This window comes from Lissotriton vulgaris, chromosome 5 (assembly GCF_964263255.1).
Source record: "Lissotriton vulgaris chromosome 5, aLisVul1.2, whole genome shotgun sequence".
NCBI classification, from domain to species: domain Eukaryota; kingdom Metazoa; phylum Chordata; class Amphibia; order Caudata; family Salamandridae; genus Lissotriton; species Lissotriton vulgaris.
In genome coordinates, this window is record NC_141693.1 from 1719877864 (window position 1) to 1719901373 (window position 23510).

Genomic DNA, 23510 nt, shown 5'->3' on the forward strand with positions numbered 1-23510 from the left:
CCTGCTGCTCGACTCTGCTGATCGCCTAAAGATTAAGCCCCCCCCCCCAAAAAAAAATCTTAGCCCGCCCCCCGCCCGAAATTTGACTCTAGTTGCGCCTCTGTGTCGCACACACCCTCCAGATAGTACCTGACCAAGGTGGGCTATAAGAACGGGCAGCCATAGTGGGCCCTGAATAAGTTCGCTGAACATCTACACGAGCACAGAATAAAAAGTCGCGCGCCGCAGAAAGACGCTTTCGGTTAGAAGCGTTCACAGGAAGCGACGCGACTATGACGTAATGCACAGCTCGGGTGGCTCTCGGCGGAAGTCTTTCATTGCCGATCACAAGGGCCTTCTAGCTGCATCAGACCTTGACGGTACCCGATAGAGACGGGCGGAGTAACCCGGGTAACGAGCCAGGGATCCTTGGATGGATGGACGGCGAGACGTGCAGCAGGTAAACTGTGTTTCCGAGGTGCTTTCCTCTCCCGTGGCCAGATTGCACTGCAGCAGTGACTTTGAGCCGCCCACTCCCTCGCAAACATCAACCAAGCCTGGCACAGAGCGAGTTTGAGTGAGCCGAGCAGCTGCGCCGGTAGAAGCGGGAGTGGCAGTTTCTGCCATCCGTAAACGAAGCCGTCGTCTGGGTTTCTCCGCAGGCGGGCTCTGGCGGGCGCTGTTGTGTTCGTGGCTGCAGCGAGGGAGGCACCAGGGGTCCCGCATGCACTCAGGGCTACGGTAACCGACACATCCCACTTCCCAGTACAGAAACGAGGGACGCTAGTTGGTCGCAACGCCGAATCCGGTTGCCCACATCACATTTCAGATCGATTGTCGGTGGTTTCGGCATCAACTGGGACTTCCAACAAGCACTTCGTTGCAAGACAAGGCGGTGAGTGGCGGAAGGGCACCGCAGCCACTCCAGTTGCATCACTCACCGCCACCCAGCAATGCCCTTTGTCCAGAACTGTTCGCTGAGGTGCACTTTGGCATCTTGCGACGCTCCTGGAGGCCGTAGCGCGGTACACACTAGTAACTAGTTGGTTTGAAAGCATCCTAGCCTTACCGGCGCTAGATACACCAAAAGGGTTTATGATTAAAATGGCTATACGATTCCAGAAGAACAAAGGGAGCATTCATATGGTGTTTCCTGGCTTCACAGGAAAGCAGGGCTATGCACGTTAAATGAAATGTAACCGCAGTATGCAGATGTTTATGTATAATTACCGATAACGGTGATATACAGAGCGCACAATACAAACTGCATTTTGGCGTGCACTAATAGGTTTCAAAAAGTACCAAACCGAATGATAGTACATTTTAGCCCCCTAGTGACACACTGAAATTTAGAATCATCAGCCCTAGATTGATCCAAACGTCGGCTCGGTTACATGCATGTTTGCAGCGGACATTTCCCCATACCAGGATTGGAATTTGTGACTTGCAGGTGGCATCAGGGCCTTCGAAAAAGTACTGCAACGTATTTCTAGGATTCAAAGTGCTCAGCCTGTTACACAAATACCTTTCAGCAAGCACATTAACAGTGTAAGATTTTATAGCGTCTCAAAAGTGTGATCCGCATAATTACACTCCAATATCTTCAGAAAGTAAATTATCTGGGGGACAGTGCGAGTGTTGCAGCCAAGGTTGCTGGGTTTGCAGATGGCTTTGCCCACTAAGTCTGCAGATACACTTTACTGAGATTCACTCGTCCATGAACCCCATACATGGTAGCCCAGGCCTGCATAAAGCATGAACAGACCTACAGACGAGTCTAGTATGTACACCAATAACCTGATGGATATCTTTTAAACCTGCATCAAAATACCATCCCAGTATAAAAAACATCTGGGACCATAAGAACAACATTACAATACCATTCTTATCTGCATGAGCAGATGTCAAAGGCAGGGTAGATTTTTTTAAAAACAGCATTGTGGAAAAGATCGCAAGAATAGGCTCAAAACATAATTCAAAATAAAGATAAAGGAATTGACATTTGGCGTCTGTACGTAAATCGAGTGTATATAAAAATACACAGAGTTTTAAATCACCAGGACACCCATGCCAGTATTTACTGTAGCACCCATGGACAGACCAGGTGTATACATCAACATCCAAGGAACGCTACCCCATTATACAGTTCGCTATATACTTAAGAATATCGGCACAAAACAAAACATTTCAAACTTAACCTGTCTAACACAAAATTGAGAACATGTAGCTCCACATTTAAGTGCCCATAGACGTGGCCAACATTTATAAAACATTTGGAGGCGCAAACCAAATGTATATGCCTATATCCAGTCACTCAGCTCAATATATGGAGCAGCATCTGGTGTGTATAAAGCAACACCCACCAAACACAGCATGCAAAATGTATACATAACAACCTTACAATGAAACCAGCCAGTCATGTTTATATTACTTACTGATAATCACATTACTCCTACTCTCGCTTATTTTCATTACGCAATGAGACCCCGTGCCTCGTAGACATACCCCCTACCAATATAAAAAGGCACTGGCCCCTCCACAATACCTGTACGTACCAAACCACCGTAGAAACAGTTGGCCGGACCACTGGGAGGGAGGGCGGGCCGTAATCAAGGTAAGCGAGAGTAGGACTAGGGATAATGTGATTATTCTAAGTAATATAAACGTTACCTCCACGTCCCTCTCGCTTATCTCCATTACGCAATGAGACATACCAAGCCAAGGAAAAACCAGGCCAGCTGTCCAAACATCAGCCCAGAGCATCACAACAAGACACCCAAAGGAAGGCCAAATAAACTGGAAAGACAGGCCAGTCCCAACACAGCAGTCCGAAACCCCAGAGAAGCCCGTGCTCAAACACAGGAAGGAAGAAGACCCACAAGGGTTGAGCCAAGGACCCGCAAGCTGACACAGATGGCAACCTGAAAACAAAGGGAAGGAGTCAGAAGGTTCCCACAGAAGAATCGAACAATGAGGAACACCGGGGAGCCCGCCAAACCAGAGGGAAAACCCCAAGAGGGACATCACCACCGAAGGAAGGAGCACCTGACAAAGGACCAGGAGACCTGACCCAGACCGACCAACAGACCCCAACAAGAGGACAGCACAGCCCCTAAAGGCCAGCCGGAGAGTCGGAGAAACTGAAAGAAACATGAGCACACCAAGCAACAGACAACACAGAGCACAAGAAGAATGTGCAGACCCCAAAGGGCGCACATGCAGAAGAGGCGACCAAGGCACAGGCAGCCGACACGCCCCAACCGCAAGACGTCAACCCGGGAAACACCCGAAATGTCACCAAGAAAAAAGAAGCCACAGTCCGCAACAGAACCAAAGAGACCAGACCCACCACCACCACCAACAGAGGGACCAAAGGAACAGGACAGACCGGAGGCACCAGCACAACAGGAGAGCCACCCCACCGAACCAGAACCCCGGAACAAGCCCAAGTTAAGGAAGGCACCAAGAGGCCCGCATGCCCAGGAAACAGGGCAACCAGACCCAGACAGACACCCGCCTAAGAGCCAGGAACCAAAGCGGGAAACAAGGGTAAAGAAGGTGCCAGAATAACCCCCACACCCATCCGACTGCAGGAAACAGCCCGCACGGTAGGAACTAGAAAGACCCAGGGAGTACAGCGAACCCCCTCCTCCCTCCCCCCAAAAAACGTGGAAGACACAGACAAACTGGGACGCACAGGAATGCCACCAGCAGGCACGAAGAACCCAGTGCTGACCGCAAACACCCCACCCTGTCCCTACCCGGGCAAAACCAAGGCGGACCATCGAGGCACAGGAGCACAGTGGCACCCCCAAACAGAAGGGAGGAAGGGCCGGGAGCCCTGAATCGAGCCCACGAGAGGGAAAGGTAAACCGCCAGCAGGACCACCCCCAGCCACCAACCAGTCACAGAAACGCAGGGGAAGGCTGGCACGCAACCCCGCCCACATCCAACACGGATGCCCAGCAGCCTGGGGGACGCCCCCAGCATAAACAATGCCAGGTCTGCAAGCACCACAACACAGACACAGAGGCAGAACACAGGAAAAACCCACAAGCAAAGGGAAAAGGACAACCCAACAACAAAAGACATAGCACCACCATACATAAAACAAAAAAGGATGTCCAACCCAGACGGACGGAGGGGCAAAGGGAAAGGAGCACCTCATCCACCACCAACAGACCCCCACCACAGAGGCCCAGCAGGCGAAACGGAAGGGCAAAAAAGGGTCTAGCACCAAGGGACCCAACAAGTCACAGCGACAGCTAGAGCACCGCTCAAAAGTGCAGTGACCAGCCCAGAGGCAGGCGAAGGAGGTCCCAAAACCCAGGAACCACGGCAGAGCCGAACCCGCATGTGGAACAGAGCATCGCCAGACACTGGTAGACCAGACCACCAGGGTGTAGGGAAGCCACTTCCCTACATGTTCCCACAAGGAAGGAAAGCATTGAAACCCAGAAGAAAAGATTAGGCGGACAGGGAAAGCCACAAAGATGACCTGGCAAGACCCAAGGCCCAAAGCAACCCCATCCGAGGGCGTAGGGAAGCCACGGCTAGAGGACAAGTTCCCACAAGGAAGGAAAGCATTGAACTTCAGAAGAAAAGGTTAGGCGGACGGGGAAAGCCACAAAGATGACCTGGCAAGACTCAAAGCACCCTCATCCGAAAACAGACGAGAGCCGTTAAGTCAGGGGGGACCAGCCGTAGGCGCAGGCACCCACTCCTAGCGTCCACAGCCAAAGACCAGAGGCTGACCAACCAGCGCAGGAGCAGGCCCGCACCAACTCTCAAGGCAGTCTTGGAGTCTTTAATACAGTATGCAGCCAGCCGACACGTGTTTCATCGCATTCGCGAATCCTCAGGGCTAGATGGCTGTGTCCAGGTCTGAATAAGGTCGCACAGCTGGTGATACTTCCGACCCAGACACGGAATTTATTAATTAAAGGACACACACGAGTGATTTCCCGCCGGAAAGAACAGTACCCTGTTCTTCTGGGCGACAGATAACTTGAAGAACGGTGCAACTACAATCCATAAGACCTCCGAGAGTGAGGATCAACTCACGATCTACCCTAATTCGTTTCCTTCTACATATATACTCATACCGAGTATTCTCAAGGTCAAGGGCCCGTCTGGGTCGGAAGTATCACCAGCTGTGCGACCTTATTCAGACCTGGACACAGCCATCTAGCCCTGAGGATTCGCGAATGCGATGAAACACGTGTCGGCTGGCTGCATACTGTATTAAAGACTCCAAGACTCACCCCTCATGAGAGTTTAATTGAATACTTCTGTCAATTATTACTGTTTGCTTTCCAATTGTTACTTAACATTGTGTACCTTGTGGAGTGCATCGGCAACCCAGTTTGTCAAATAAGGGGTAGTTCTTCTACTCTATTGGAGTGGTTTTAGGTTTCACCTAAACATAAGTAGTTCTGTACTGTGTGCGTACATACGGGCAGTGCACCTTGGGCTCAACTGATTCAAAAACCTTTGTCATATGCAACTCTCAAGGCAGGACCGGTACCCCAGGCACGAACTCCCAGCTCAAGCAAGGTACGGTTGATAGGCCCATGGAGCCCGCACAAAGCATCTGCACGCCAACAAACGCACCCTGCAAAGGCGTACCAGAGAGAAACAAGCCGGAGGCTTCCACAATTGCCCCCAAACACCACAGAGAGAAAACGGTTCCAGTGCACTAGCGGAGAAAGGCTTAGTAGATCTCTGGTCAGGAGAACCAAATCAGGAAAAGAACACATCGCACCGCGAACGGGCACTGTCCCCCACGTGGGCCACAGGAGAAACACAACAGCACCACAGGCCACACAACGAAAAGAGAGAGGCAGCCACACAATGCGTCTCAACCGGAACCCAACAGACCAGGAGATGCTTAAACCCAGTATCCGCGCCCCTTCCCTGCAACGCCAGCATGAACAAAGAGGCGTGAATCAGGGCAACGAGGAAACGCACTGTGCACAACAAACTCGCACCAGGACCGCATGCACAGCAAATCGGATGAGAAGCCACGCGCCATGTTTTATTTATTTATTTATGCGTTTTTATATAGCGCAGACTCTACCCGAAGGCGTCGGAGCGCTTCACAATAGGAACAGTAATGCTACATGAGGAGAAAATTACAAATGAACAAATTACAAAAGCAGACTTTAAGTTACATGAGGTAAAAGTGACAATTGTGAGCAAACAAAATACATGAGGTAGCAAACCGTGCATTACAGGAGGAAAAAGTGACAAGTGTGCAGGTTACAAAAGAAAGCAAAGTACAATTAGAGGTATAATACTGCAATATATGCTAGACACTCAGGCACAAGAACAAACTTTACTTAGGCAACGGTGGCACTTGTGCAAGTGTAAAAAGCCCCAAAAATGTGAGAGGTAGCAAACAGTGTGTTACAAGAGAAAAGTGGCGTGTGCATGTTACAAAAGAGTACCAAACACGGGTACAACGATAATACTGCAATAAATGGGAAACACTCCAACCACAAGAACACGTTGGGAAGGCACTTCCATAGTCATGGAGAATAGAATTTTCAATAATGGGAGGTCTTCCTTCAGATAATAGAGAGGGCGTGAAATAACTTTTGGAGGAAGAGAACTTTGAGGTCCGTTTTGAAGGCCTGGGAGGAGGTGGTGGTCCGGAGCTGAGGCGGAAGGGAGTTCCAGATTCTCACCGCATTGCCTGAAAAGGATTGGGCCATCGATCTTTCCTTCTTGAAAGTGGGAAGTTCAAGCAGTAGATTTTCCGCATTACGTGATGGTCTAGAGCCTCCAGAGAGTTTCAGTTTATTCGCCAGGTAGGGAGGAGAGGAGGAGTGCAAGGCTTTGTGGGTGATACAGGCAGTCTTGTAGATAGCTCTATCCTCGATGGGAAGCCAGCGGAGGGTGGATAACATCGGTGTCATGTGGTCGCTTGTTTTGGCCCCATAAATGAAACAAGCTGCTGAACGGAGAACAGATTTAAGGGGGGACAAGTGGGATTTGGGGAGGCCAGTAAGAAGAGAATTGCAGTAGTCCAGTCTGGAGAGGACCAGCGATTGCACCAGGGTTTTAAGGTCCTGTTCCTGGAAGAAGCGACTAATTCCCCAAAGAAGGCGCAGTTGGTATCAAGCAGACTTAGCAGTGGAATTGACGGAGATTAGATTGAGTTTTTTGTCGAGTATAACACCAAGGGATTTTGCGCTGTCGACAATGATGGGTTTATTGTTAAGTAGATTCATCTGATCCACCCAAGATTGAACCGGGGGAGGAGAGGAGGAGGAATTCAGTTTTGGAGGGATTCAGAATCAGTTGAGGAGTTGACATCTAGTTTTGAATGGAGTCGAAAGTGGAGCTTAGAATGGAGAGATCGTGAGTGGGGGCAACCTTGAGGTAGATTTGAGTGTCGTCTGCATAGAGATGATAGTGGTTCCCGGATTTACTTAGGAGATTTCCCAGTAGTTCTAAATAGAGATTCAACAATGTGGGTGCAAGTATAGAGCCTTGAGGAACACCTTGGCCTACCGCCACCGTAGATGAAAGACTGTTGGCTATTTTGATCATTTGGGATCTATCAGAGAGGAAGGAAGCACCTGGTAAACCACAGGCAGTCTCCCCATCAAGGTACTAATCGGGCCAACCCTGCACAACCTCAGAGATCAGACGAGATCAGGCACGGTCAAGGGGATATGGCGGTAGGCCAAACAAACGCCCCCCAGCCACACCGACACAAACACCCACCAGCCGGAGAAATGTCAAGCAAACCTCTGGCCGGCGGACGCCTGCCCCGGCAACATGCCACGCCCACCCCGACCAGAGAAAGGCACCGCCGCCCACCAGGCAGAGAGACAAACAAGCAGGACACCAAAGAGAGGAAGCAACCGGTATTCGGAACCCCAACCAGGCCCGACCCGAATAACTGCAGAGCACACACGAGAACAGGAGCAATCCAGGTAATTCACCCGACGCTGCAGGGGTGGAAGGGCCGGAAGCGAGGAAGCGGGAACAGATACAACGTCCACAAGCCGGCTGAAGGCAAGCATCGCAGACCTTTGGCTCGGCCAGAAAACGTGAAATGAGGGAGGCGCCCCACGCCCACACCCCCACCTTACTTTAACATTCCTCGCAGCACGCCAGCAGACGTTGGAAAACCAAAAGAAGAACGTGGAAGTTGGACCACACCAACCTCACAGCAGGAAGCCACACGCCGCCCAGTGTGTAAAAAAGCAACATAACCAAGCAAACAAAGAAACTCACGCTGGAGTGAGCGCACCGCACACACCCTACCGTGTCTACAAACAGTGTGGCTCACTGGTTAGAGGCGGCAGACCCGAGAGCAGAGGACGGCCCGGGACCAGGGTTCGATTCCCGGCACGGCAGGTTTCTGGACCAGGGTCAGCGGACTCGATAATTCTCTCGCCTCGGTGCCCACCCTGATCAGCGTTCACACTCGGCAACTCTGGGCATTAGCTTGCCTCATCTTCACTAACGGCCCCACCAGACCGCCGGGGATGCCTGGTCTCACCCTGGAGATACCCATTAAGGGACCATCTCTCAGGGAAGCCAGGAAGGGTTTCGCAGCGGTCGAAGCGCCTTGGGACCCTACGGGTAAGCAGTGCGCTATATAAATGCCTATACATTTACATTTACAAAAGAACGGGTATTGTGGAGGAGGCAGTACCTTTATATATTGGTAGGGGGTTGTCTCAGGCACAGGGGCCTCATTGCATAATGGAGATAAGTGAGAGGGACGTGGAGGTAATGAGTAGACAGTGTTTTTCCATGTCATAGTAAATCCAGTGTAGTTTTCAGGCTGTTGCTTGGTGAACATAGAAATCTCATATAGCTCATGTTAGAGGGCTCCTAGTAGTGTGTGTTTTCATTGTTTTTTACAATTCCTTACTTTCCACTTTCCACTCGGAATATTTTACTTTTTTGCAGGGAAAGGCTTTGCTGGTCTTGGCAGCAGCTATGCAGCATAATTTTTGCCATGCCCTACAACGGCTTCTTCTCCACTAGTGTTTGCAAATGAAAATGGAAGAAATGTCTCTCTCTGGCCTAGACAACAGCAAATTGGAAGTAAGTGAAGGGAAATGTTTTGAGTTCTTGGAGATGCAATAGAAGTGCATTTGTGCTGCCTATTCTCGTGAGATACTCTCCTCTGCATTTTTTTTACCCAAAGTCGCAAACTTCTTTGGTGAGCAGGACAACAAAATTCGCACACAGTGGTAAGATTAATATTAAATCTTTGGATAGAAAAATTTGCCTTAGGCCCTGATTCCGAGGTTGTCATTGTTTTTCGATCCTTGTGCATACCGAATTCCTAGTTGGGTGGTATTTAAAGTAGATGTTCATTACTAAGTTTGCTTTATACATCACCCTTTGTTAAATTACGACAGGGAAGACCTGCTTGAATTTAATGGAAAAACAAAACAGTACTTACTGTATCATACCAAAATCTATTGGTTATTCTATTACCTGGAAAAGGTGCTGTTTATTGCAACAGATATATTCCGACCTACCCTCTTACTCCCTTTTCCCAGGTATTGGATGCGATATATTGCACCATCATTCCAAAAAAACACTCAGGCCTCTCCACTCTTCCCAGAACTTCTCATGTTCAGTTCGTACTTTGAGTAGTCAAGGGATTAAGTGATGGCATTAGCACCTGCTGATTTGTGATGTTGTGCTCTGATACTTTGAATTCTATATCCTGCACTAGTTTTCTCACTTAATAAGGCAGACTTCTATAAAGAAACGTTTTGTTTAGTTATTTTATTCTCCACCATCTCTGCCCTACTGATACTCCTCTTTATATAGACTGTTCTTCATGTGTGATTTGCTTAACTGTTATCGGGGGGGGGGAGGTTGGGTTGGGGGAGCGTCAGAAGATCTATGGTGCGTGTGAAGGAGACTAAAAATGTGCTCATAGTTGCACTATTTCTGACCCTTTTCGGGCCTTGCCTAGATTGCCAATAACCCTGTATGTAGATATTGTAATACATCTTTTATTTTATTGACAGGCTATTGCTCATGAGATTTACACAGAGCTGATTGAAGACTCTTGCCTGGGACTCTGTTTCGAGGCTCATCGTGCAGCAAAGTGTGGCTATTTTTTTCTAGATGACACCGATCCAGGTAGCATGAAGGATTTTGGTGAGTGGCATTCTGCTGCTTTTTAATGGTTTATTGATATGTTTTGATTTTTCATGTGCATTGTGGAGATTACAAAAGTGCCAAAAATGTGATCGCCCATCAGTAAGCTATGATGCAATTTTTGTGTCCTTTGCCTGGGAATAGCAAAGTAGATATTGGAGTGTGTCCTCTGTGTGATGTGGGAAAAGCTGTAATGTGGTGATTTAAACTTGTATATTTTGTTGTTCCCATGATTAACTTCTCAGCCATTTTGTTCCTTTATTAGCACATAAATATATATTTTTTTTTATGCCGTGGTCTACCATGTCAAAGGCAGCTGACTGATCTAGCAGTATCAGAGCTGCTGACCCTCCTTTGTTAACTGCCAATCTGATTTCCTCGGTAGCGGTAAGCAAGGCCATTTCAGTACTATGTTGGCTTCTAAAACCATACTGGGTAGGATCTAGGACCTGATTTTTTTTTTTCTTTCAATAGGCACCTAGTTCCTGATTCATATGTTTTTCAAGAATCTTAGCCGGTAAATGTAGGCGGGAGATGGGACAATTGTTTCCTACATCAGTGTTTTCTAAATTGGGCTTTTTAAACCCCTTCTGTGCTGGCCACGGTCAGCGGACGTCGCGTGCACTACCTCGGTAGTGCTGCGCACGTCCGTTGAACGTTCCGCACCAGTGCGGAACTTTCAGCGCAGCGGAGGGGTTCATAAAGGTAAGATACATTTCTTATTCCACAGCAAGGGGAAAGTCGTAGTTTCAATGGCGGTATTTAGAGCCTCCATGAGAAGGCAGGCGAGTGTCTCAACTAACATATGGCTAATTCTCGGAGGACAAGGGTCCAACGGAGATCCTGACTTAGTTGCTACCAGAATCTTTGCGGTTTGTTAATGAGACATTCGTGTAAAATTAAAAAAAACAAGGTGGAGTGCATTCTTGGGCCAAAAATGGACAAGCCTAAAAGTGAATTTTCGGTATCAATTAGTAAGTATCATAGACTTTATCGCAGAAATATGAAACCAAATTGTCACAGAACGCTTGATCTGTTGTGCTTTTACTAGTCTCCTGCAGATGGCTAAGTTTCAGAACTGTTGCAAACAGCTCCTTAGAGTTGTTTTGTGCCCCTTCTATTCTTTCTGAATAATATCTGATTTTAGTGTTTGTGATCAGTTCTTTATAGTGTGCCAATCTTGACTTGTATCTTTCTTTTTCCCTGGGGTCATAATGTTTGCGCCAGCATCTTTCTTGACTATGGCAGAGTCTTCTTAATGATCTTCTTTCTTCAGAGAACCAAGGTTCAGTAGGTGCAGTCCTCTAGATTTTCCAGCTCTCTGGGAGATGGTAATACCTGCTGCTGCTGAAATCCAATTATGGAATTGTACGGAGGCTACTTCTGAATCTGTAGAAAGGCATGGTTTGCTTTGATTCAATTGATAATTAACACCATGGCTGCTATGGGTTTTCCCCTCCTGTGCTTCTTTGTGAGCTTTCCCATTATACATGTCGAGCTCAGCTCGTCATCAGCACAGCTCAACCGTGCCTCATGACGAGCTGAGCTCGTCATGAGCATGGAAGGGGCTAAAAGCGTTTTTATCAAACCGTTGCCACAAGTAGCCACGGTAGTTGCAAGTTGCTATTGAATTTAAGCAGAGGACAATCTGAAACTAGCATTGCCATAGCCAATAGGTCTCGCCTTTAGGACCTTATAAGTATTTAATTATGCGGCACAATATCCTTGGTGCAACATCAACTGTTGCATGTCTAAATACTTATAACGTCCCAAAGGCGAGTCCTATTGGCTATGCCAATGCTTGTTTCCCATACAGTTATGTCCTCGTCATTTATCCTTGTTTTTCAAGAATAGTCCAACGCCTAGACTAATGCCATCGTCTCCTGAACGTCTAAAGGTCAAGAACTGACCTCTAAAATAAGGCACTCTTCCTGCATCAACCAATCTGGAGAAAAACAAACAGTGTCCTGTTTGCAGCTGCTGATTTAGAGGAAAAGGCTTTGTGGCACAAGAAGCAATATTTCGCCTTTGTAGCCCAGGGTTGCCTCCTGTCTCAGACATGCATGCTCACTTCCCCCAGCTGCATCAGGGTTCTGCATTTTTTTACACCTTCCCTAGCTGATTATAGCACGCTGGTGACTATTTTTAAAATGTCATTGCTTGAAACCTAGAACGCACAATAGGTCACCTGTTATCGTTAGGTTCTCTGCGAGCAGAGCAACAAATCACCATGTCTGACCGAAATAGAAGCCCTGTCCCCCAACGAGCAAGCCACACAACGCCATCAATGTTTCGATTGCTTTTCTGCCGTCTATTTTTGTTGGTCTCTAGGTAGCTGTACATTTAAAAAAAACACTGCAGATGTATTCGCTCACCCTTAGACGTCCGGGGCACACACCAGCAGAAACAACTTTAGTCTTTACTAATCTGTCCCAGGTTTGCGGGATGAAACCGCTGTAAGGCCAATGACAGGTCACCTTTTGGAGGAAAATCGAAAAATCTTCCTTCTACTGAATTCCTTATCAGCTTCGTAAGCAGCAATCTTTTTTTTACGTGCACAGGAAGAAAATTAACATTCAGTTAGAGAACAGAAAATACATTTTATTTTTAGTCCACAAAGATTTTGGTGTTCTCTATGGTTGCTCACTACTAAGTGTACATTCTCAAGCGGGACCACAGACTCCATTGTAGGAAAGTATGCGCTCCCAGGCCTTTCCCAGCTCAAGCCTCACACAGCCTTGTTGGCGTTTCATTTCAAACAACAACGAGCCTAGTCGAAGGGATGCAGGGAGGTTGTGTAGATGCATGAATCTATACAGCGTCTGCTGTTTCTAAGCAAATGCCGTGTTGTCTTACTCATTATTTAATATTCATAGACACTGGTACTGGTGTTAGATACCAAAGAACGCCCGAGAAGGGGGGCGGGGGGAAATGTCTAGGTAAACTGTTCACTTATTATTCATGCAAACTTCGCCAGAGCATCCTCACTCGAACTACTGATGACATGAACGCATCCACACAACAGCACTGCGGCCACCAGACTGATAGCGCTCATCGAGACCAATGTTCAAAACCACCTTGCTGTCGGCAGCTGCACCATGATGCCAGGCAATTAGAGGATGCTGCGCTGAACAAACCACAAAAAATGTAGTAACAAGGTCAGGGAAGGCAACCTGTCCAATGTGGGCATTAGCTGTTGAATAGAAGTCAAGGCAAACATTTTCCACAAAGTATAAGCGTAGACCAGGTGGTAGCTGCGCAAATGTTGCTAAACGGAACAATCCATCAACCATCCAGTTATACCAATGATCGGCAGGTAAGAGTCTGGGTCATCGGCGCCGTTTGTTATGGCTATTCTTTCTTCTAATTTAGCTTTAATTCGCATTAAATGTAAAGCTTCTCTCTGCATGCCTGGAAAGAAGAGATAAAATCACCCTTAATGGAAGGCACACAATGATCCACTCTAAAGCGCCTGATGTGCACAGGCCTCTTGCAGTCGCAAACTCTACGATTTCCAAACCACAGGCTTTGCAAAAGAGCTTTTTATAATGCACGAAAGCCCTTGAATGGGGCGGAAAGGGTAGAACACAAGCATTGGCCGCCGGCCGTGAAAGTGATACGGCCGCGAAAGGGAAAGTGATCACGATCAAGCGCGGGAGCGGCAGCGAGAAGCAATCTGTGGTGGGGAGGGGGCAGTGCTTAATTTGTACAAAATGAAGTGCCGGGGCTGAAAGTGCTGGCAAGGAGGCTACAGCCCACTTCTACCTCCGACGTGCCCAACTTTCAACACCCGCAGTGCCTCAGTCTCTATCCTGTAACAATGCTCTGCTGGCTGTCCCCGAAGATATGTGTTTTACTTCTTTACCTACACCGACAGATGAATGTGAAAACAAAATGTACATCAAATGAAAATGCTTTTTTTAACATATTAATCCGTGCGGTCTGACTGACTTTGTTGCTGGTCAGGAGACTGAAAATGCTTTTTTTTAACATATTAATCCGTGCGGTCTGACTGACTTTGTTGTAGGTCAGGAGACTGCTTGAGCACAGCAGGTCATGTCACTCCTAGTGCTGCCTGTAATTAGTTTGGTCCAGTTATGCCGACGGCATAGGCATCCACTGCTCCGCTTGCTGTGACCCTGCCTGCCACAGCACAAGCACTGTCCCCAGCCGCAATGCTGCAATGCCTGAGAGAGAGGTGAGAATGGCTGTTGCACCTACTGGGCTCAAGCACACTCAGCAATTAGCCACAGCCACATCAAGCACATTGAGGATAGTAGCAATGCAGGGCTGCAGGCCGCCACTACAATTACCCAATGGGAGGCTTAAGCTCTGCAGTGGCAGGGTGCAGCAAACTCTGGGAATAGAATGCAAGCCATTTGTTAATGATGACTTCCTAGATTCATGAAAGGTATGACGACGACATCACTAAAGTGATGATACACAATCATGCCTGCCTGAACAGATATATGTCTGCCTATGAAAACATACCAGCCCGTCACCATGCAAGGTGTGTGGTTCTTTTTATTTTAAGTTGGGCAATTAATATTGAGACCACCACCTGCAGGACCAGAAATTGTGACTCTGGCCCTGTGAAAGAAGTGCTGGTGCTGAGCACCTGAAAGCACCTGCTCAAATTAAGCACTGGGAGGGGGAGAAGCGGGAGTTGTGTGACGGAGGAAAGACAGATGGCGGCTGCGCTCGTGCACTCTCACGTGCACGCAGGCTTGAAGTCACCAAAAGCCTGTGGTGGCACTTTCAAAAGCCGCTTTCATAAAGTCTCGCAGAGCAACGCATGCGCTGGCTCAGTGAGACCTAAAAAGGGCATCCAAGAGATGGCCCGCAGTGTGAGTAGATTCTATTACCATCTGATCTAGACCTGCATCTGTCACCAAGTCCATCAAGGCATGTAAATCTTTGTCAGACGTAATGTCTAAATGAAAGTTGAAATGTCCTAGAATGGTGAAGTTTTGAGAATTTACTTTGTTTTCCAAGAGTTCGCCCATGGTTTGTAAAAAAAAAAAAAAAAATTCTGGAACCCGGCGGCCTCTACTCTAGCAGCCCTTTGAATGAGAAGACATGACTGGCTGCTATCTTAAGAGAGCACCTCTGCATGTGTATCTGTAAATTAACGATAAGCCATTGAATTACTGGGCAAAACAACTCCACACCCCACTAAGTGAACAAGACCTGGCTCTTCTCTGGGCCTCCCCCTCACATAACAAAATCTCCCCAGTACTATCCCAAACACAATTTTGGCTACTCCACAAGACCTACTGGATCCTGGCTCGGCTAGCCGCGCTAGGCCTCAGGGAAAACAACCTTTGCTGGAACTGCTGCAACGAAAAGGGGGACCTAGCACAGCTCATCTTCTACTGCCCCAAAATTAAAACGTTGTGGGGAAAAATCTTCGTGTTCATAAAAAAGGCACTGGGGTGCACACTAAAACCAGAGTTCTCTACCCGTACCACTGCATTTATAACCACAGGACTAGCTTCACAGCATGACCGGAATCAGCTAGACCTCCTACTGACCTCGGCAGTGAAAATGGTCCTGTCCAACTGGAAAGATACAGCTAAGACATCATACAAAAACTGGTTCAATTGGGCGACGTACCTCAATGGCGCAGATAGCACCGCACTGCAAAACTCACCCTGGAGATCAGCTACTAGGGGGATGTGGAAATTGCTGGAGGAGTATCTGGACCCCTACGAACCCCGTGAGATCACTTGAGGGGGACGGCTGCCCACAATACAAAATGCTACAAACTCAGACTAGGCCCGTTACTAAAGTACTCTTCTTGTAAACTATCTCCTCCCTTTCTTTTCTATTCTCTTTCTTTCTCTTTCAGCTTCCCTTAATCTCCTAGCAAGACATTACTAAGGGTGCAGCCAACCATATATACCATCTACCTGTAACCATGGCAACACCAACCAAGCTTGGCTGGTACCCTGTAACAGTAAAGCGAATTTACCTGTCTGTAAAATGTAATAAAATACTTTGAAATAAAAAATAAGATGCTTTTAGATGATCCCTGTAAATGATCGCCAGCCCTCCTCCCTTTCTGCCGACCCGGTCCGTCCTTGCTATTGCAAACCACGGTGGAATAGCTATCACCAGACCTGGGCCTGAGGATTCATCCACCCAGGTTTCAGTGACTAAAAGGAGGTCTAGGTCATTGGAATTAACAAAAAGGCCAAATTCATACCTATGTTTAATAAGTGATAGAGCATTTAGCAGTGCACAAGATCATCCTCGAGGGGTTTTTATAATCTTAGGGTTGCTCCGATCTCTCCTAGTTTCCTCTTGGGGCCCTTTCTGGCTATCCCTAGAATCCTGGTCTGAAAGGCGTGTGACTTTTATTTTAGCTTCACTTTGCAGTTAGGACATGTCTGATTCCCCTGTGCTCTCAGTGCCTCCCAGGAGTGACCTGGAGCATTTATCACTCAATTGGGATAGTTCCAGGAGCTCACCTCTGGTATATGAGTGCCTATTTGCCATTCCTAACACGAAACCGGCAGCACTTCTGGCGCAGGCCAAGCGCAGACGGGCTTGCCTTGGGCGCACGTCCGCGCCCTGGGAGCTTAAGTACTCTTAACCGTGATGTGTGCAATTGCTAGAGCGCTGACTACAATACTGGCGGCCGAAAACGCTCCGCTCAGCTGGTACTTGTTATACCCAACTCTCTCCACTCATCTGCACTAATGCGGGTCGTGGTGGACAGGAAAGCGGTACGAACTGGTTGTTGAAAGTGCAGCACAACTGGACAGTTAAAATTACAGTAAGTTCAATTCTGTGCAAAAAGCAGTGCAAACGTAGAGTAACAGTGCAAAATAGGAAGATATGACAATAGCAATTAACACGAAGTGCTGTCTTCCGCTGCGTATCTGCGGAGCTTAAGTACTCTTCCCCGTGATGTGTGTGCAATGGCTAGAGCCCTGACCGCTTCAAAATGGCGGCCGAAAACACGCTGCTCAGCTGGAGCTTGTTATACCCAACTCTCTCGGCACTAATGCGTGCCGTGATGGACCAGAGACTGTGAGCCCTGGTCATTACAAATCTTGTTTTTGTTTGTATAAGGTATGGGGATGGGGACATATGTCAAGATGGTGTTTAGCATATTCTCTATTGTAGTTCTCGCTTCCCTGTACTTTATAGGGAAAGGGGTTACATTTTATATGCGGTTTATTTCTAAGTCTCGTGCTTTATCATGGCTGGGCCGTGAACTGTGTTGGTCATGTTCTGTGTTGTGGAATCTTGGTACTATAGGATCACTGACAGCCTGTAGTCATTTCATCATCAGCAGGCAGGGGGATTTCTCCAGTAATGATGGCGATCTACTGTTAAGCTAGCTTGAAATATTTTTGTTTTTTCGGCCATCGCTTTAGTTATCTATTTTATACTGTATTTTTTTCGCTATATAAAAACCTGTGTGGTTTTGACTTTTTGCTCCGTCAAAGCCAAGGTAATTCCTCCCAGGAAGGTAGGCGCATATACACTAGTGGCAGACTCCAATTCGCATACCTAAATGGGTTGAAAAATATCCTCAGTCAGAGTCAATGATATCATGTTGATTGTATCACGAGAGACTAGTTTATTGTACTTGCAATCTTTTCCTGGGTAACCCTAATTCCTCTGGTGACTGCAGTGAGAGTGCCATAACCCACTTTGTGGCCTACTGCCGGACCATGTCATAGTACATCAGTGTATCAAGCTTTCCAGAATTTTTCAGGGTGGGTTTGGCGTGGGAAGCTGTAACCTCCGGGTTGGGAATTCTTTACCATTGCACTTATTTGACCATTTAAGTTGAGGGTCAGCCAGAAACATCACAGATATAGGTCTGAAGCACAAATGCGCCAGTCTTATTTAAGGGTCTGCATGTCTTCCATTGACATGGCCACCACCTAATCAGAGTTTTAACACCTAACGTCACTATGGGCAACATCTTTACTAATCCTGCCTACTGACACACACAATTGGAAAGTTAAGGGAATCTGCCCAGTGGATTACCACAGAGTTAAACGAAGAAAGAAAAACGTTTAAGTCCCTCTAAATTTTAAATGGCACCAAAATCCCCCCCTCTCGATATTTGCAGTACCTATGAGCTGACTACATTAACATTTATCCCCAAAAATATTTCTTCCATTGAGGACCAGTATCTCCATTATTTTTTTTAGCCCAGCACTTGAAAAGGTTCCTTTTGGACAAATGTGTTGAACTCTTCTTTAATTCAAGGGGACCGCTGAAGTTCAATGCAGTGTGGATCCAGTATTTTCTAAATTTGTCCTTGGGCTACAGTATTGGTGCCCTCCTACATTAGGTGGCAAATATACTCCTTATCGACATATTTGACTCTCTCTGGGGTGAGCAGAAGAGAATTCTCACGGAAGTACAGGCTATTAGATACTGATATTCAGTATGAGATGCTAACATTCAATAAAATTCATGCCCAGTCATAGCTGAAATTTAGAACAGAAAAGTATTGTAGTATGTAATATTTTTAGTTTAATATTTCATATGGTAAAGTAAGTAAATGGAACAGTTAAAACAAAAATACACCAAAAATCTAGAAAGGCGCTAGCACCATAAACATTGAGGTATGACAGCGACCCTCCTTATAAGTGGCCTGTTAAAATCCCTGTTATTTCCCTACCCCAGAATTGCCGATAAGAGTGGCGGCAAAATAACATTTCCTGCATTTCTTTTACTGAATTTCACACCAAGAATTTGATTGCTTTCATATAATGTGAATAGTATGGGCCTGTGAACTTCTATTACCCAGTAAAAATGGGTTGCTGGTTTTAGGCTAGCTGCTAATTTTCTCTTTTTTTTCCTTCAAGTTTTATATAGCACAAACTTTACCCGAAATCGGGTATTTGAGCGCTTTACATGAGCACCAGTTGCGTTACATGAGGACACATTCATTTTTGTTAGGCACGGGGTGGTTAAGTGATTTGCCCAGAATCATAGGATTTTGAGCATCATTGCCGAGACTCAAGCCTAGTTCCCTAGTTTTGAAGTCCATCGCCCTAACCGTTGAGCTACATCCTCTCCCCAGAATGTTTAGTTTTTTTTAAATGGAATGATTGTTAGGATATGGCTATGGATCCTGGAATGTGTTACTTCATTTTGATGTACCCATACTAAGTTAGGAAAGAAAAACATCTGTCCTGACTAAAAGAACAAAATGCCCACTCTTTGAATATGTTTGTGCCACCGATGTGTCCAGCTGATTCTGTGTCCTGTTAGTGATCAGTTAAGTTGAGGCATTAGAATATAGTGGGCCTATTCAGACTGTATTGTGTTAAAGGTGCCTTAGGTTCATATGCCTTGAAAGTTTTCAGGTGTTATGGCTCTCACAGGGGCACCCACAGACAAGGGTGCCATCAGTGGCACTCTGAACAGTTTAGTGTTAGTCCTTCCTTTAGTTTCGAACTGAGGAATCCTCAGGGTTGCAACGGCTAGAACAGTGATTCAAATAGGTCCAGAATCAGGACGACATCCAGTAAGCTGAACCGGATGCTGGTGGTGTGTAGGCCAGCAGTAGTCCTGCTGCTGCTGAAGCGAAGTTAGTAGGATCTATTTATGCGCGTGCAATGGATGGATTGTGGTAATGTATTCTTGATCTGTGAAAGAGATGGAGCAGCTCGTTGAACCAGATGTATATGCCTCTTGTACTTTTGCAGTACTACATACCTTGTCTTTTTGTCCTCAGAGATTGTGGACCAGCCTGGTGTAGACATATTTGGCCAAGTGTACAACCAGTGGAAGAATAAAGAGTGTGTGTGCCCCAACTGCAACCGAAGCATCGCCGCTTCCCGTTTTGCTCCACACCTGGAAAAATGCCTTGGCATGGGCCGAAATAGTAGCAGAATAGCCAACCGAAGGTGAGAGAAGACCCCCCCGCGGCCGGGCCCTAGGTCAGTGACCCTTCAATACATGCACCATTCAGTAGGGTTGACTGTAGCTACCGTTGTGTGGGTGAAGTATTTGAGTCTGATAGAGTGAGTGGATCTGTTACTTGTCGGCCTAAATCCTAATGGGTAGGTCAGTAAAAGGGAAGAACTTCTTTTTATACTGGCTGAGGTTCAGAGCTAGTGTTTATTTTAATTGAGGGTGCAGGGGGTGGAAGCCATGCATGACCACATTATAACGAGCTGTGCCTTTCTGGTAACAGGATAGCCAGCAGTAATAATATGAACAAGTCTGAGAGTGACCAGGAGGACAACGATGATGTTAACGATAATGACTGGTCCTACGGGTCCGAAAAGAAAGGTAAGCAAAAGAACACGTTTTGGTAGGAAATGTATTAGGTGGGATCCCTTTCTAAATTAAATAGATGTGTGGGTCTAGATGGATTGAGATCTGTATACTTGGATTGTTTATCTGAAATATGGCTTTGTACATTTACGTTTATGTTGAAGATACTAATTTTGGATGCCTTCCCCACCCCCTTTTAGCCACCATAACACCATTAACGGGCTTGAATTTGTGCCTGATCTAAAGAAATAATTGTTCATCTTCAATCTTACTCTGTTAGAACAGGTTCTTAAGATTCTGTGTACCCTAGGAAATTCCTGCTCTCTTCTGATGTCTACCGTATACAACTCCTTTTTTTTTTTTCTTTCTTTCTTTCTTTCTTTCTTTCTTTCTTTCTTCTTATTCCAACATTCATGCATGTCTCCAGTACCGATGGCTCCATGAGCCCTGCCTGAGGGACCTCTTTCATCAAGGTCTGGTTGGGGGAAAGCCGGTAGCAACTCTAAGCAGGCAAACCTGATTTTGTTGCTCTGCGCTGAAATTGGGCATCCCTTGCTCTTAGGCAGTTCACTCTTTTCAGTTATGCCATTCTGGTCACTGTCCTAACTCCTGTCCTGCATAAAACCATTTATTTTTGTATATGATCGAAGCTACACCAGTACCATTATAAAACAATTTTAATAGGCTTGTCTGCCTATTGAAGTCCCCCCTTGGAGGACAGGCCTTTCCAAATGTTACAGATCCCCTGTCCTATCATTTCAGAATAAAGGACATATTCCTTAGGTTTGAAGATTTTCAAATCAAATTTCAAAGCTTTATTCGACATTTGTCATAAAAGCAATTCCTCCCTAACACTATACAAATAAATACTATGTCTAAAAATACTCACAATAAAATACATATTAAACAATTGACAATCGAATACAATGCACAATTAAAAACATTTACTTGATTCATAAATTGATAAAAAGAGTTTTATCCTAAAAAACATATTTTTAAACAGATACAATATCTAATAAAGTGCGAGTGCGGATCACCCAAGCCCAACCAAGAAATTTAGCTACGGCAATTGCAAAGAGCGGCGAACAATCTGTTTCTAATATTCTCAATGCAGTCGCCTGGCTACGAGTGCCCAGATTTAAACAAACTGGTCTTAGCCATTTGTGCCTTGGGCTAGCATATAGTGGGCAGCATTTTCTCTCTGGCTTCTCTATGAGCACAATGTAGCATTCATTGTGCCTGGTCTCTAAATTCCTTCCTGAAGTTAACCCTGTGTACCTGGAGAGCATAGTAAAGAGTACACATTTTTCCTCCTGCATGCATCGCTTCCTGCACCAGGTGTTTACTGTTCACCCAATGGGGCATGTAGTTTGGATAGCTATCACTTGTCTAGTTGGTTTGTATTCTGATAGATACTGAAATCCTGACTTGTTTGAACATTCCCATAGTTTGCAGTGCAGACAAAACCTCTGCCCTTCACTTGAATGTTCGTCATTAGCATGTAAATATTATGTAGCCGTATGGTGTGATGTGTGAATGTATTTATTCGCTCTACTCTGCTGTATTAAACCTGGCCTATAGAGCTGTGTATTCTGAGTGATTGCTTTTCTGGCTAAGACGCTTATAGCATGGCTTGATTATCCACTATCCAAAGTGTGTGTTTTTGTGTGTGTCTCCCTGCAAATCACTGGTGTCAAACTTCCGAATTCAAGGACTGTTTGTCTGAAGCATACTATTTATCTTAAATTAAGCATGTAAATTAAGTTCAGTCTAAGGGCTATATTGGCTGCCTGAAGTGATGGGCCTGGATAGGTTTGTAAGCTCGTTCCCAAGATCAATACACAACAAAATTTGTTCATTTGAAATGTTTAGATATTAGTCGTATTGAACATATTACTACTTAAATGTCTTTTGGATTACACTGTCCTTTGTGTTTCAATCTTTCACAGCAACAACAAAGAAGAGAAAACCAGAAAAGGTAAATGTAAATTGTGTGTCGGTGGCAAAAATGTGGGTTGGAACATCTGCAGTATCCCACCTAAATTGACCAATGTGTTTCTTTTTTCCCCGAGGTGGCTGGTCATGCTTGGGTTGGGGAGGGGAAGATTTTTTCCCAACAGATTTTATTAGAACCGATAGAAACCATGATCATTTATGTATGAAATGCTGCATTCGTTAGTGCCACCACTTACTTGGAGTGCCTGTCCTGGCTACCATGTTGTCCATGCTGTAGACAATAAATGTAAATGGAGGTATGGTCGCAACCCTCCAAATGCCCAATAATGCCATTTCGACCAACATATTGAACTCTATTTTGTAGCTGTTTTCTCACCCATTTCCAGAAGGGCTGTATTTTGGGGCTTTCCTACAATGTTACCGCCTGTTGGAAACCCCCTAACAGTTATTTCTCGTCATGCCAAACCTCAGCAGTTGCTCTTGAGTATAGTGGGGGCTTTGTGTGAGTGTATATACAGGGCTCTGTCCAGTCTTCTTCTTCTAGTGTTGCAATATCTTGTTCCCATTTCTTTGTGGAGTATTGTTTCTGCATAATATTTACCAGGATTCCATAGTCTTGGGCAATCTAGTGTTTGTGTAATGGGGGAAGATTGTTTATGTGTATGTACTATTTGGTAGATCTCTGGGAGTCTGGAAGATCATATTCCTCCTGAAGTTTATTGACTGTGGGTCCCTCCCACATGTCTCATAATTTGGATATGCCATTTAAGTCCCATTTCTGTAATCGCTCAAAAGTCTGCATTTCTGAGACCACTGACAGTGTCTCTAAAGTAAGCAATCCTTTCTGTCCAATCTTGCATTTAATGTGTTGCCAAAATGTGACCACCGTAATTGCTCCTGTGTCCATACACTAGGTGCGTTCTCTGAAGACCGTGTCCCATCATGTCCTCTCTGACCCACGCCCGTTAATCTGCCATCATAGATGGGTCATGTAGTATGATATATACAGTTCTCAATAAATATTAATTATGAAGCACAGTAATTTTTGCATAGGTTAGGGAGAGATATCCCCCATGGTATATGCCTCGTTGTAGTATTTCCAAATCTAACTTGTCGGTCCTCCATCTAAAAGCAGTTTGCTTTGAGCCCCATATATGATCCGAAAG

The 23510-nt window shown here is 46.0% G+C and overlaps 1 protein-coding gene across 2 annotated transcripts in view; it reads left to right on the forward strand.

The window, feature by feature from the left end:
• The first annotated feature begins 280 nt into the window (after positions 1 to 280).
• ATXN7L3 (ataxin 7 like 3) overlaps positions 281 to 23510 on the forward strand; it is a 131002-nt gene continuing 107772 nt past the window's right edge. For both annotated transcript variants that reach the window (XM_086923921.1, XM_086923922.1), the window contains exons 1-6: positions 281 to 439; positions 8914 to 9051; positions 9996 to 10128; positions 19844 to 20015; positions 20306 to 20403; positions 22338 to 22366. In XM_086923921.1, coding sequence (XP_086780047.1) covers positions 9001 to 9051; positions 9996 to 10128; positions 19844 to 20015; positions 20306 to 20403; positions 22338 to 22366 — 483 coding nt within the window. In that variant the 5' untranslated portion in view covers positions 281 to 439; positions 8914 to 9000. The remainder of the gene's footprint in view (positions 440 to 8913; positions 9052 to 9995; positions 10129 to 19843; positions 20016 to 20305; positions 20404 to 22337; positions 22367 to 23510) is intronic.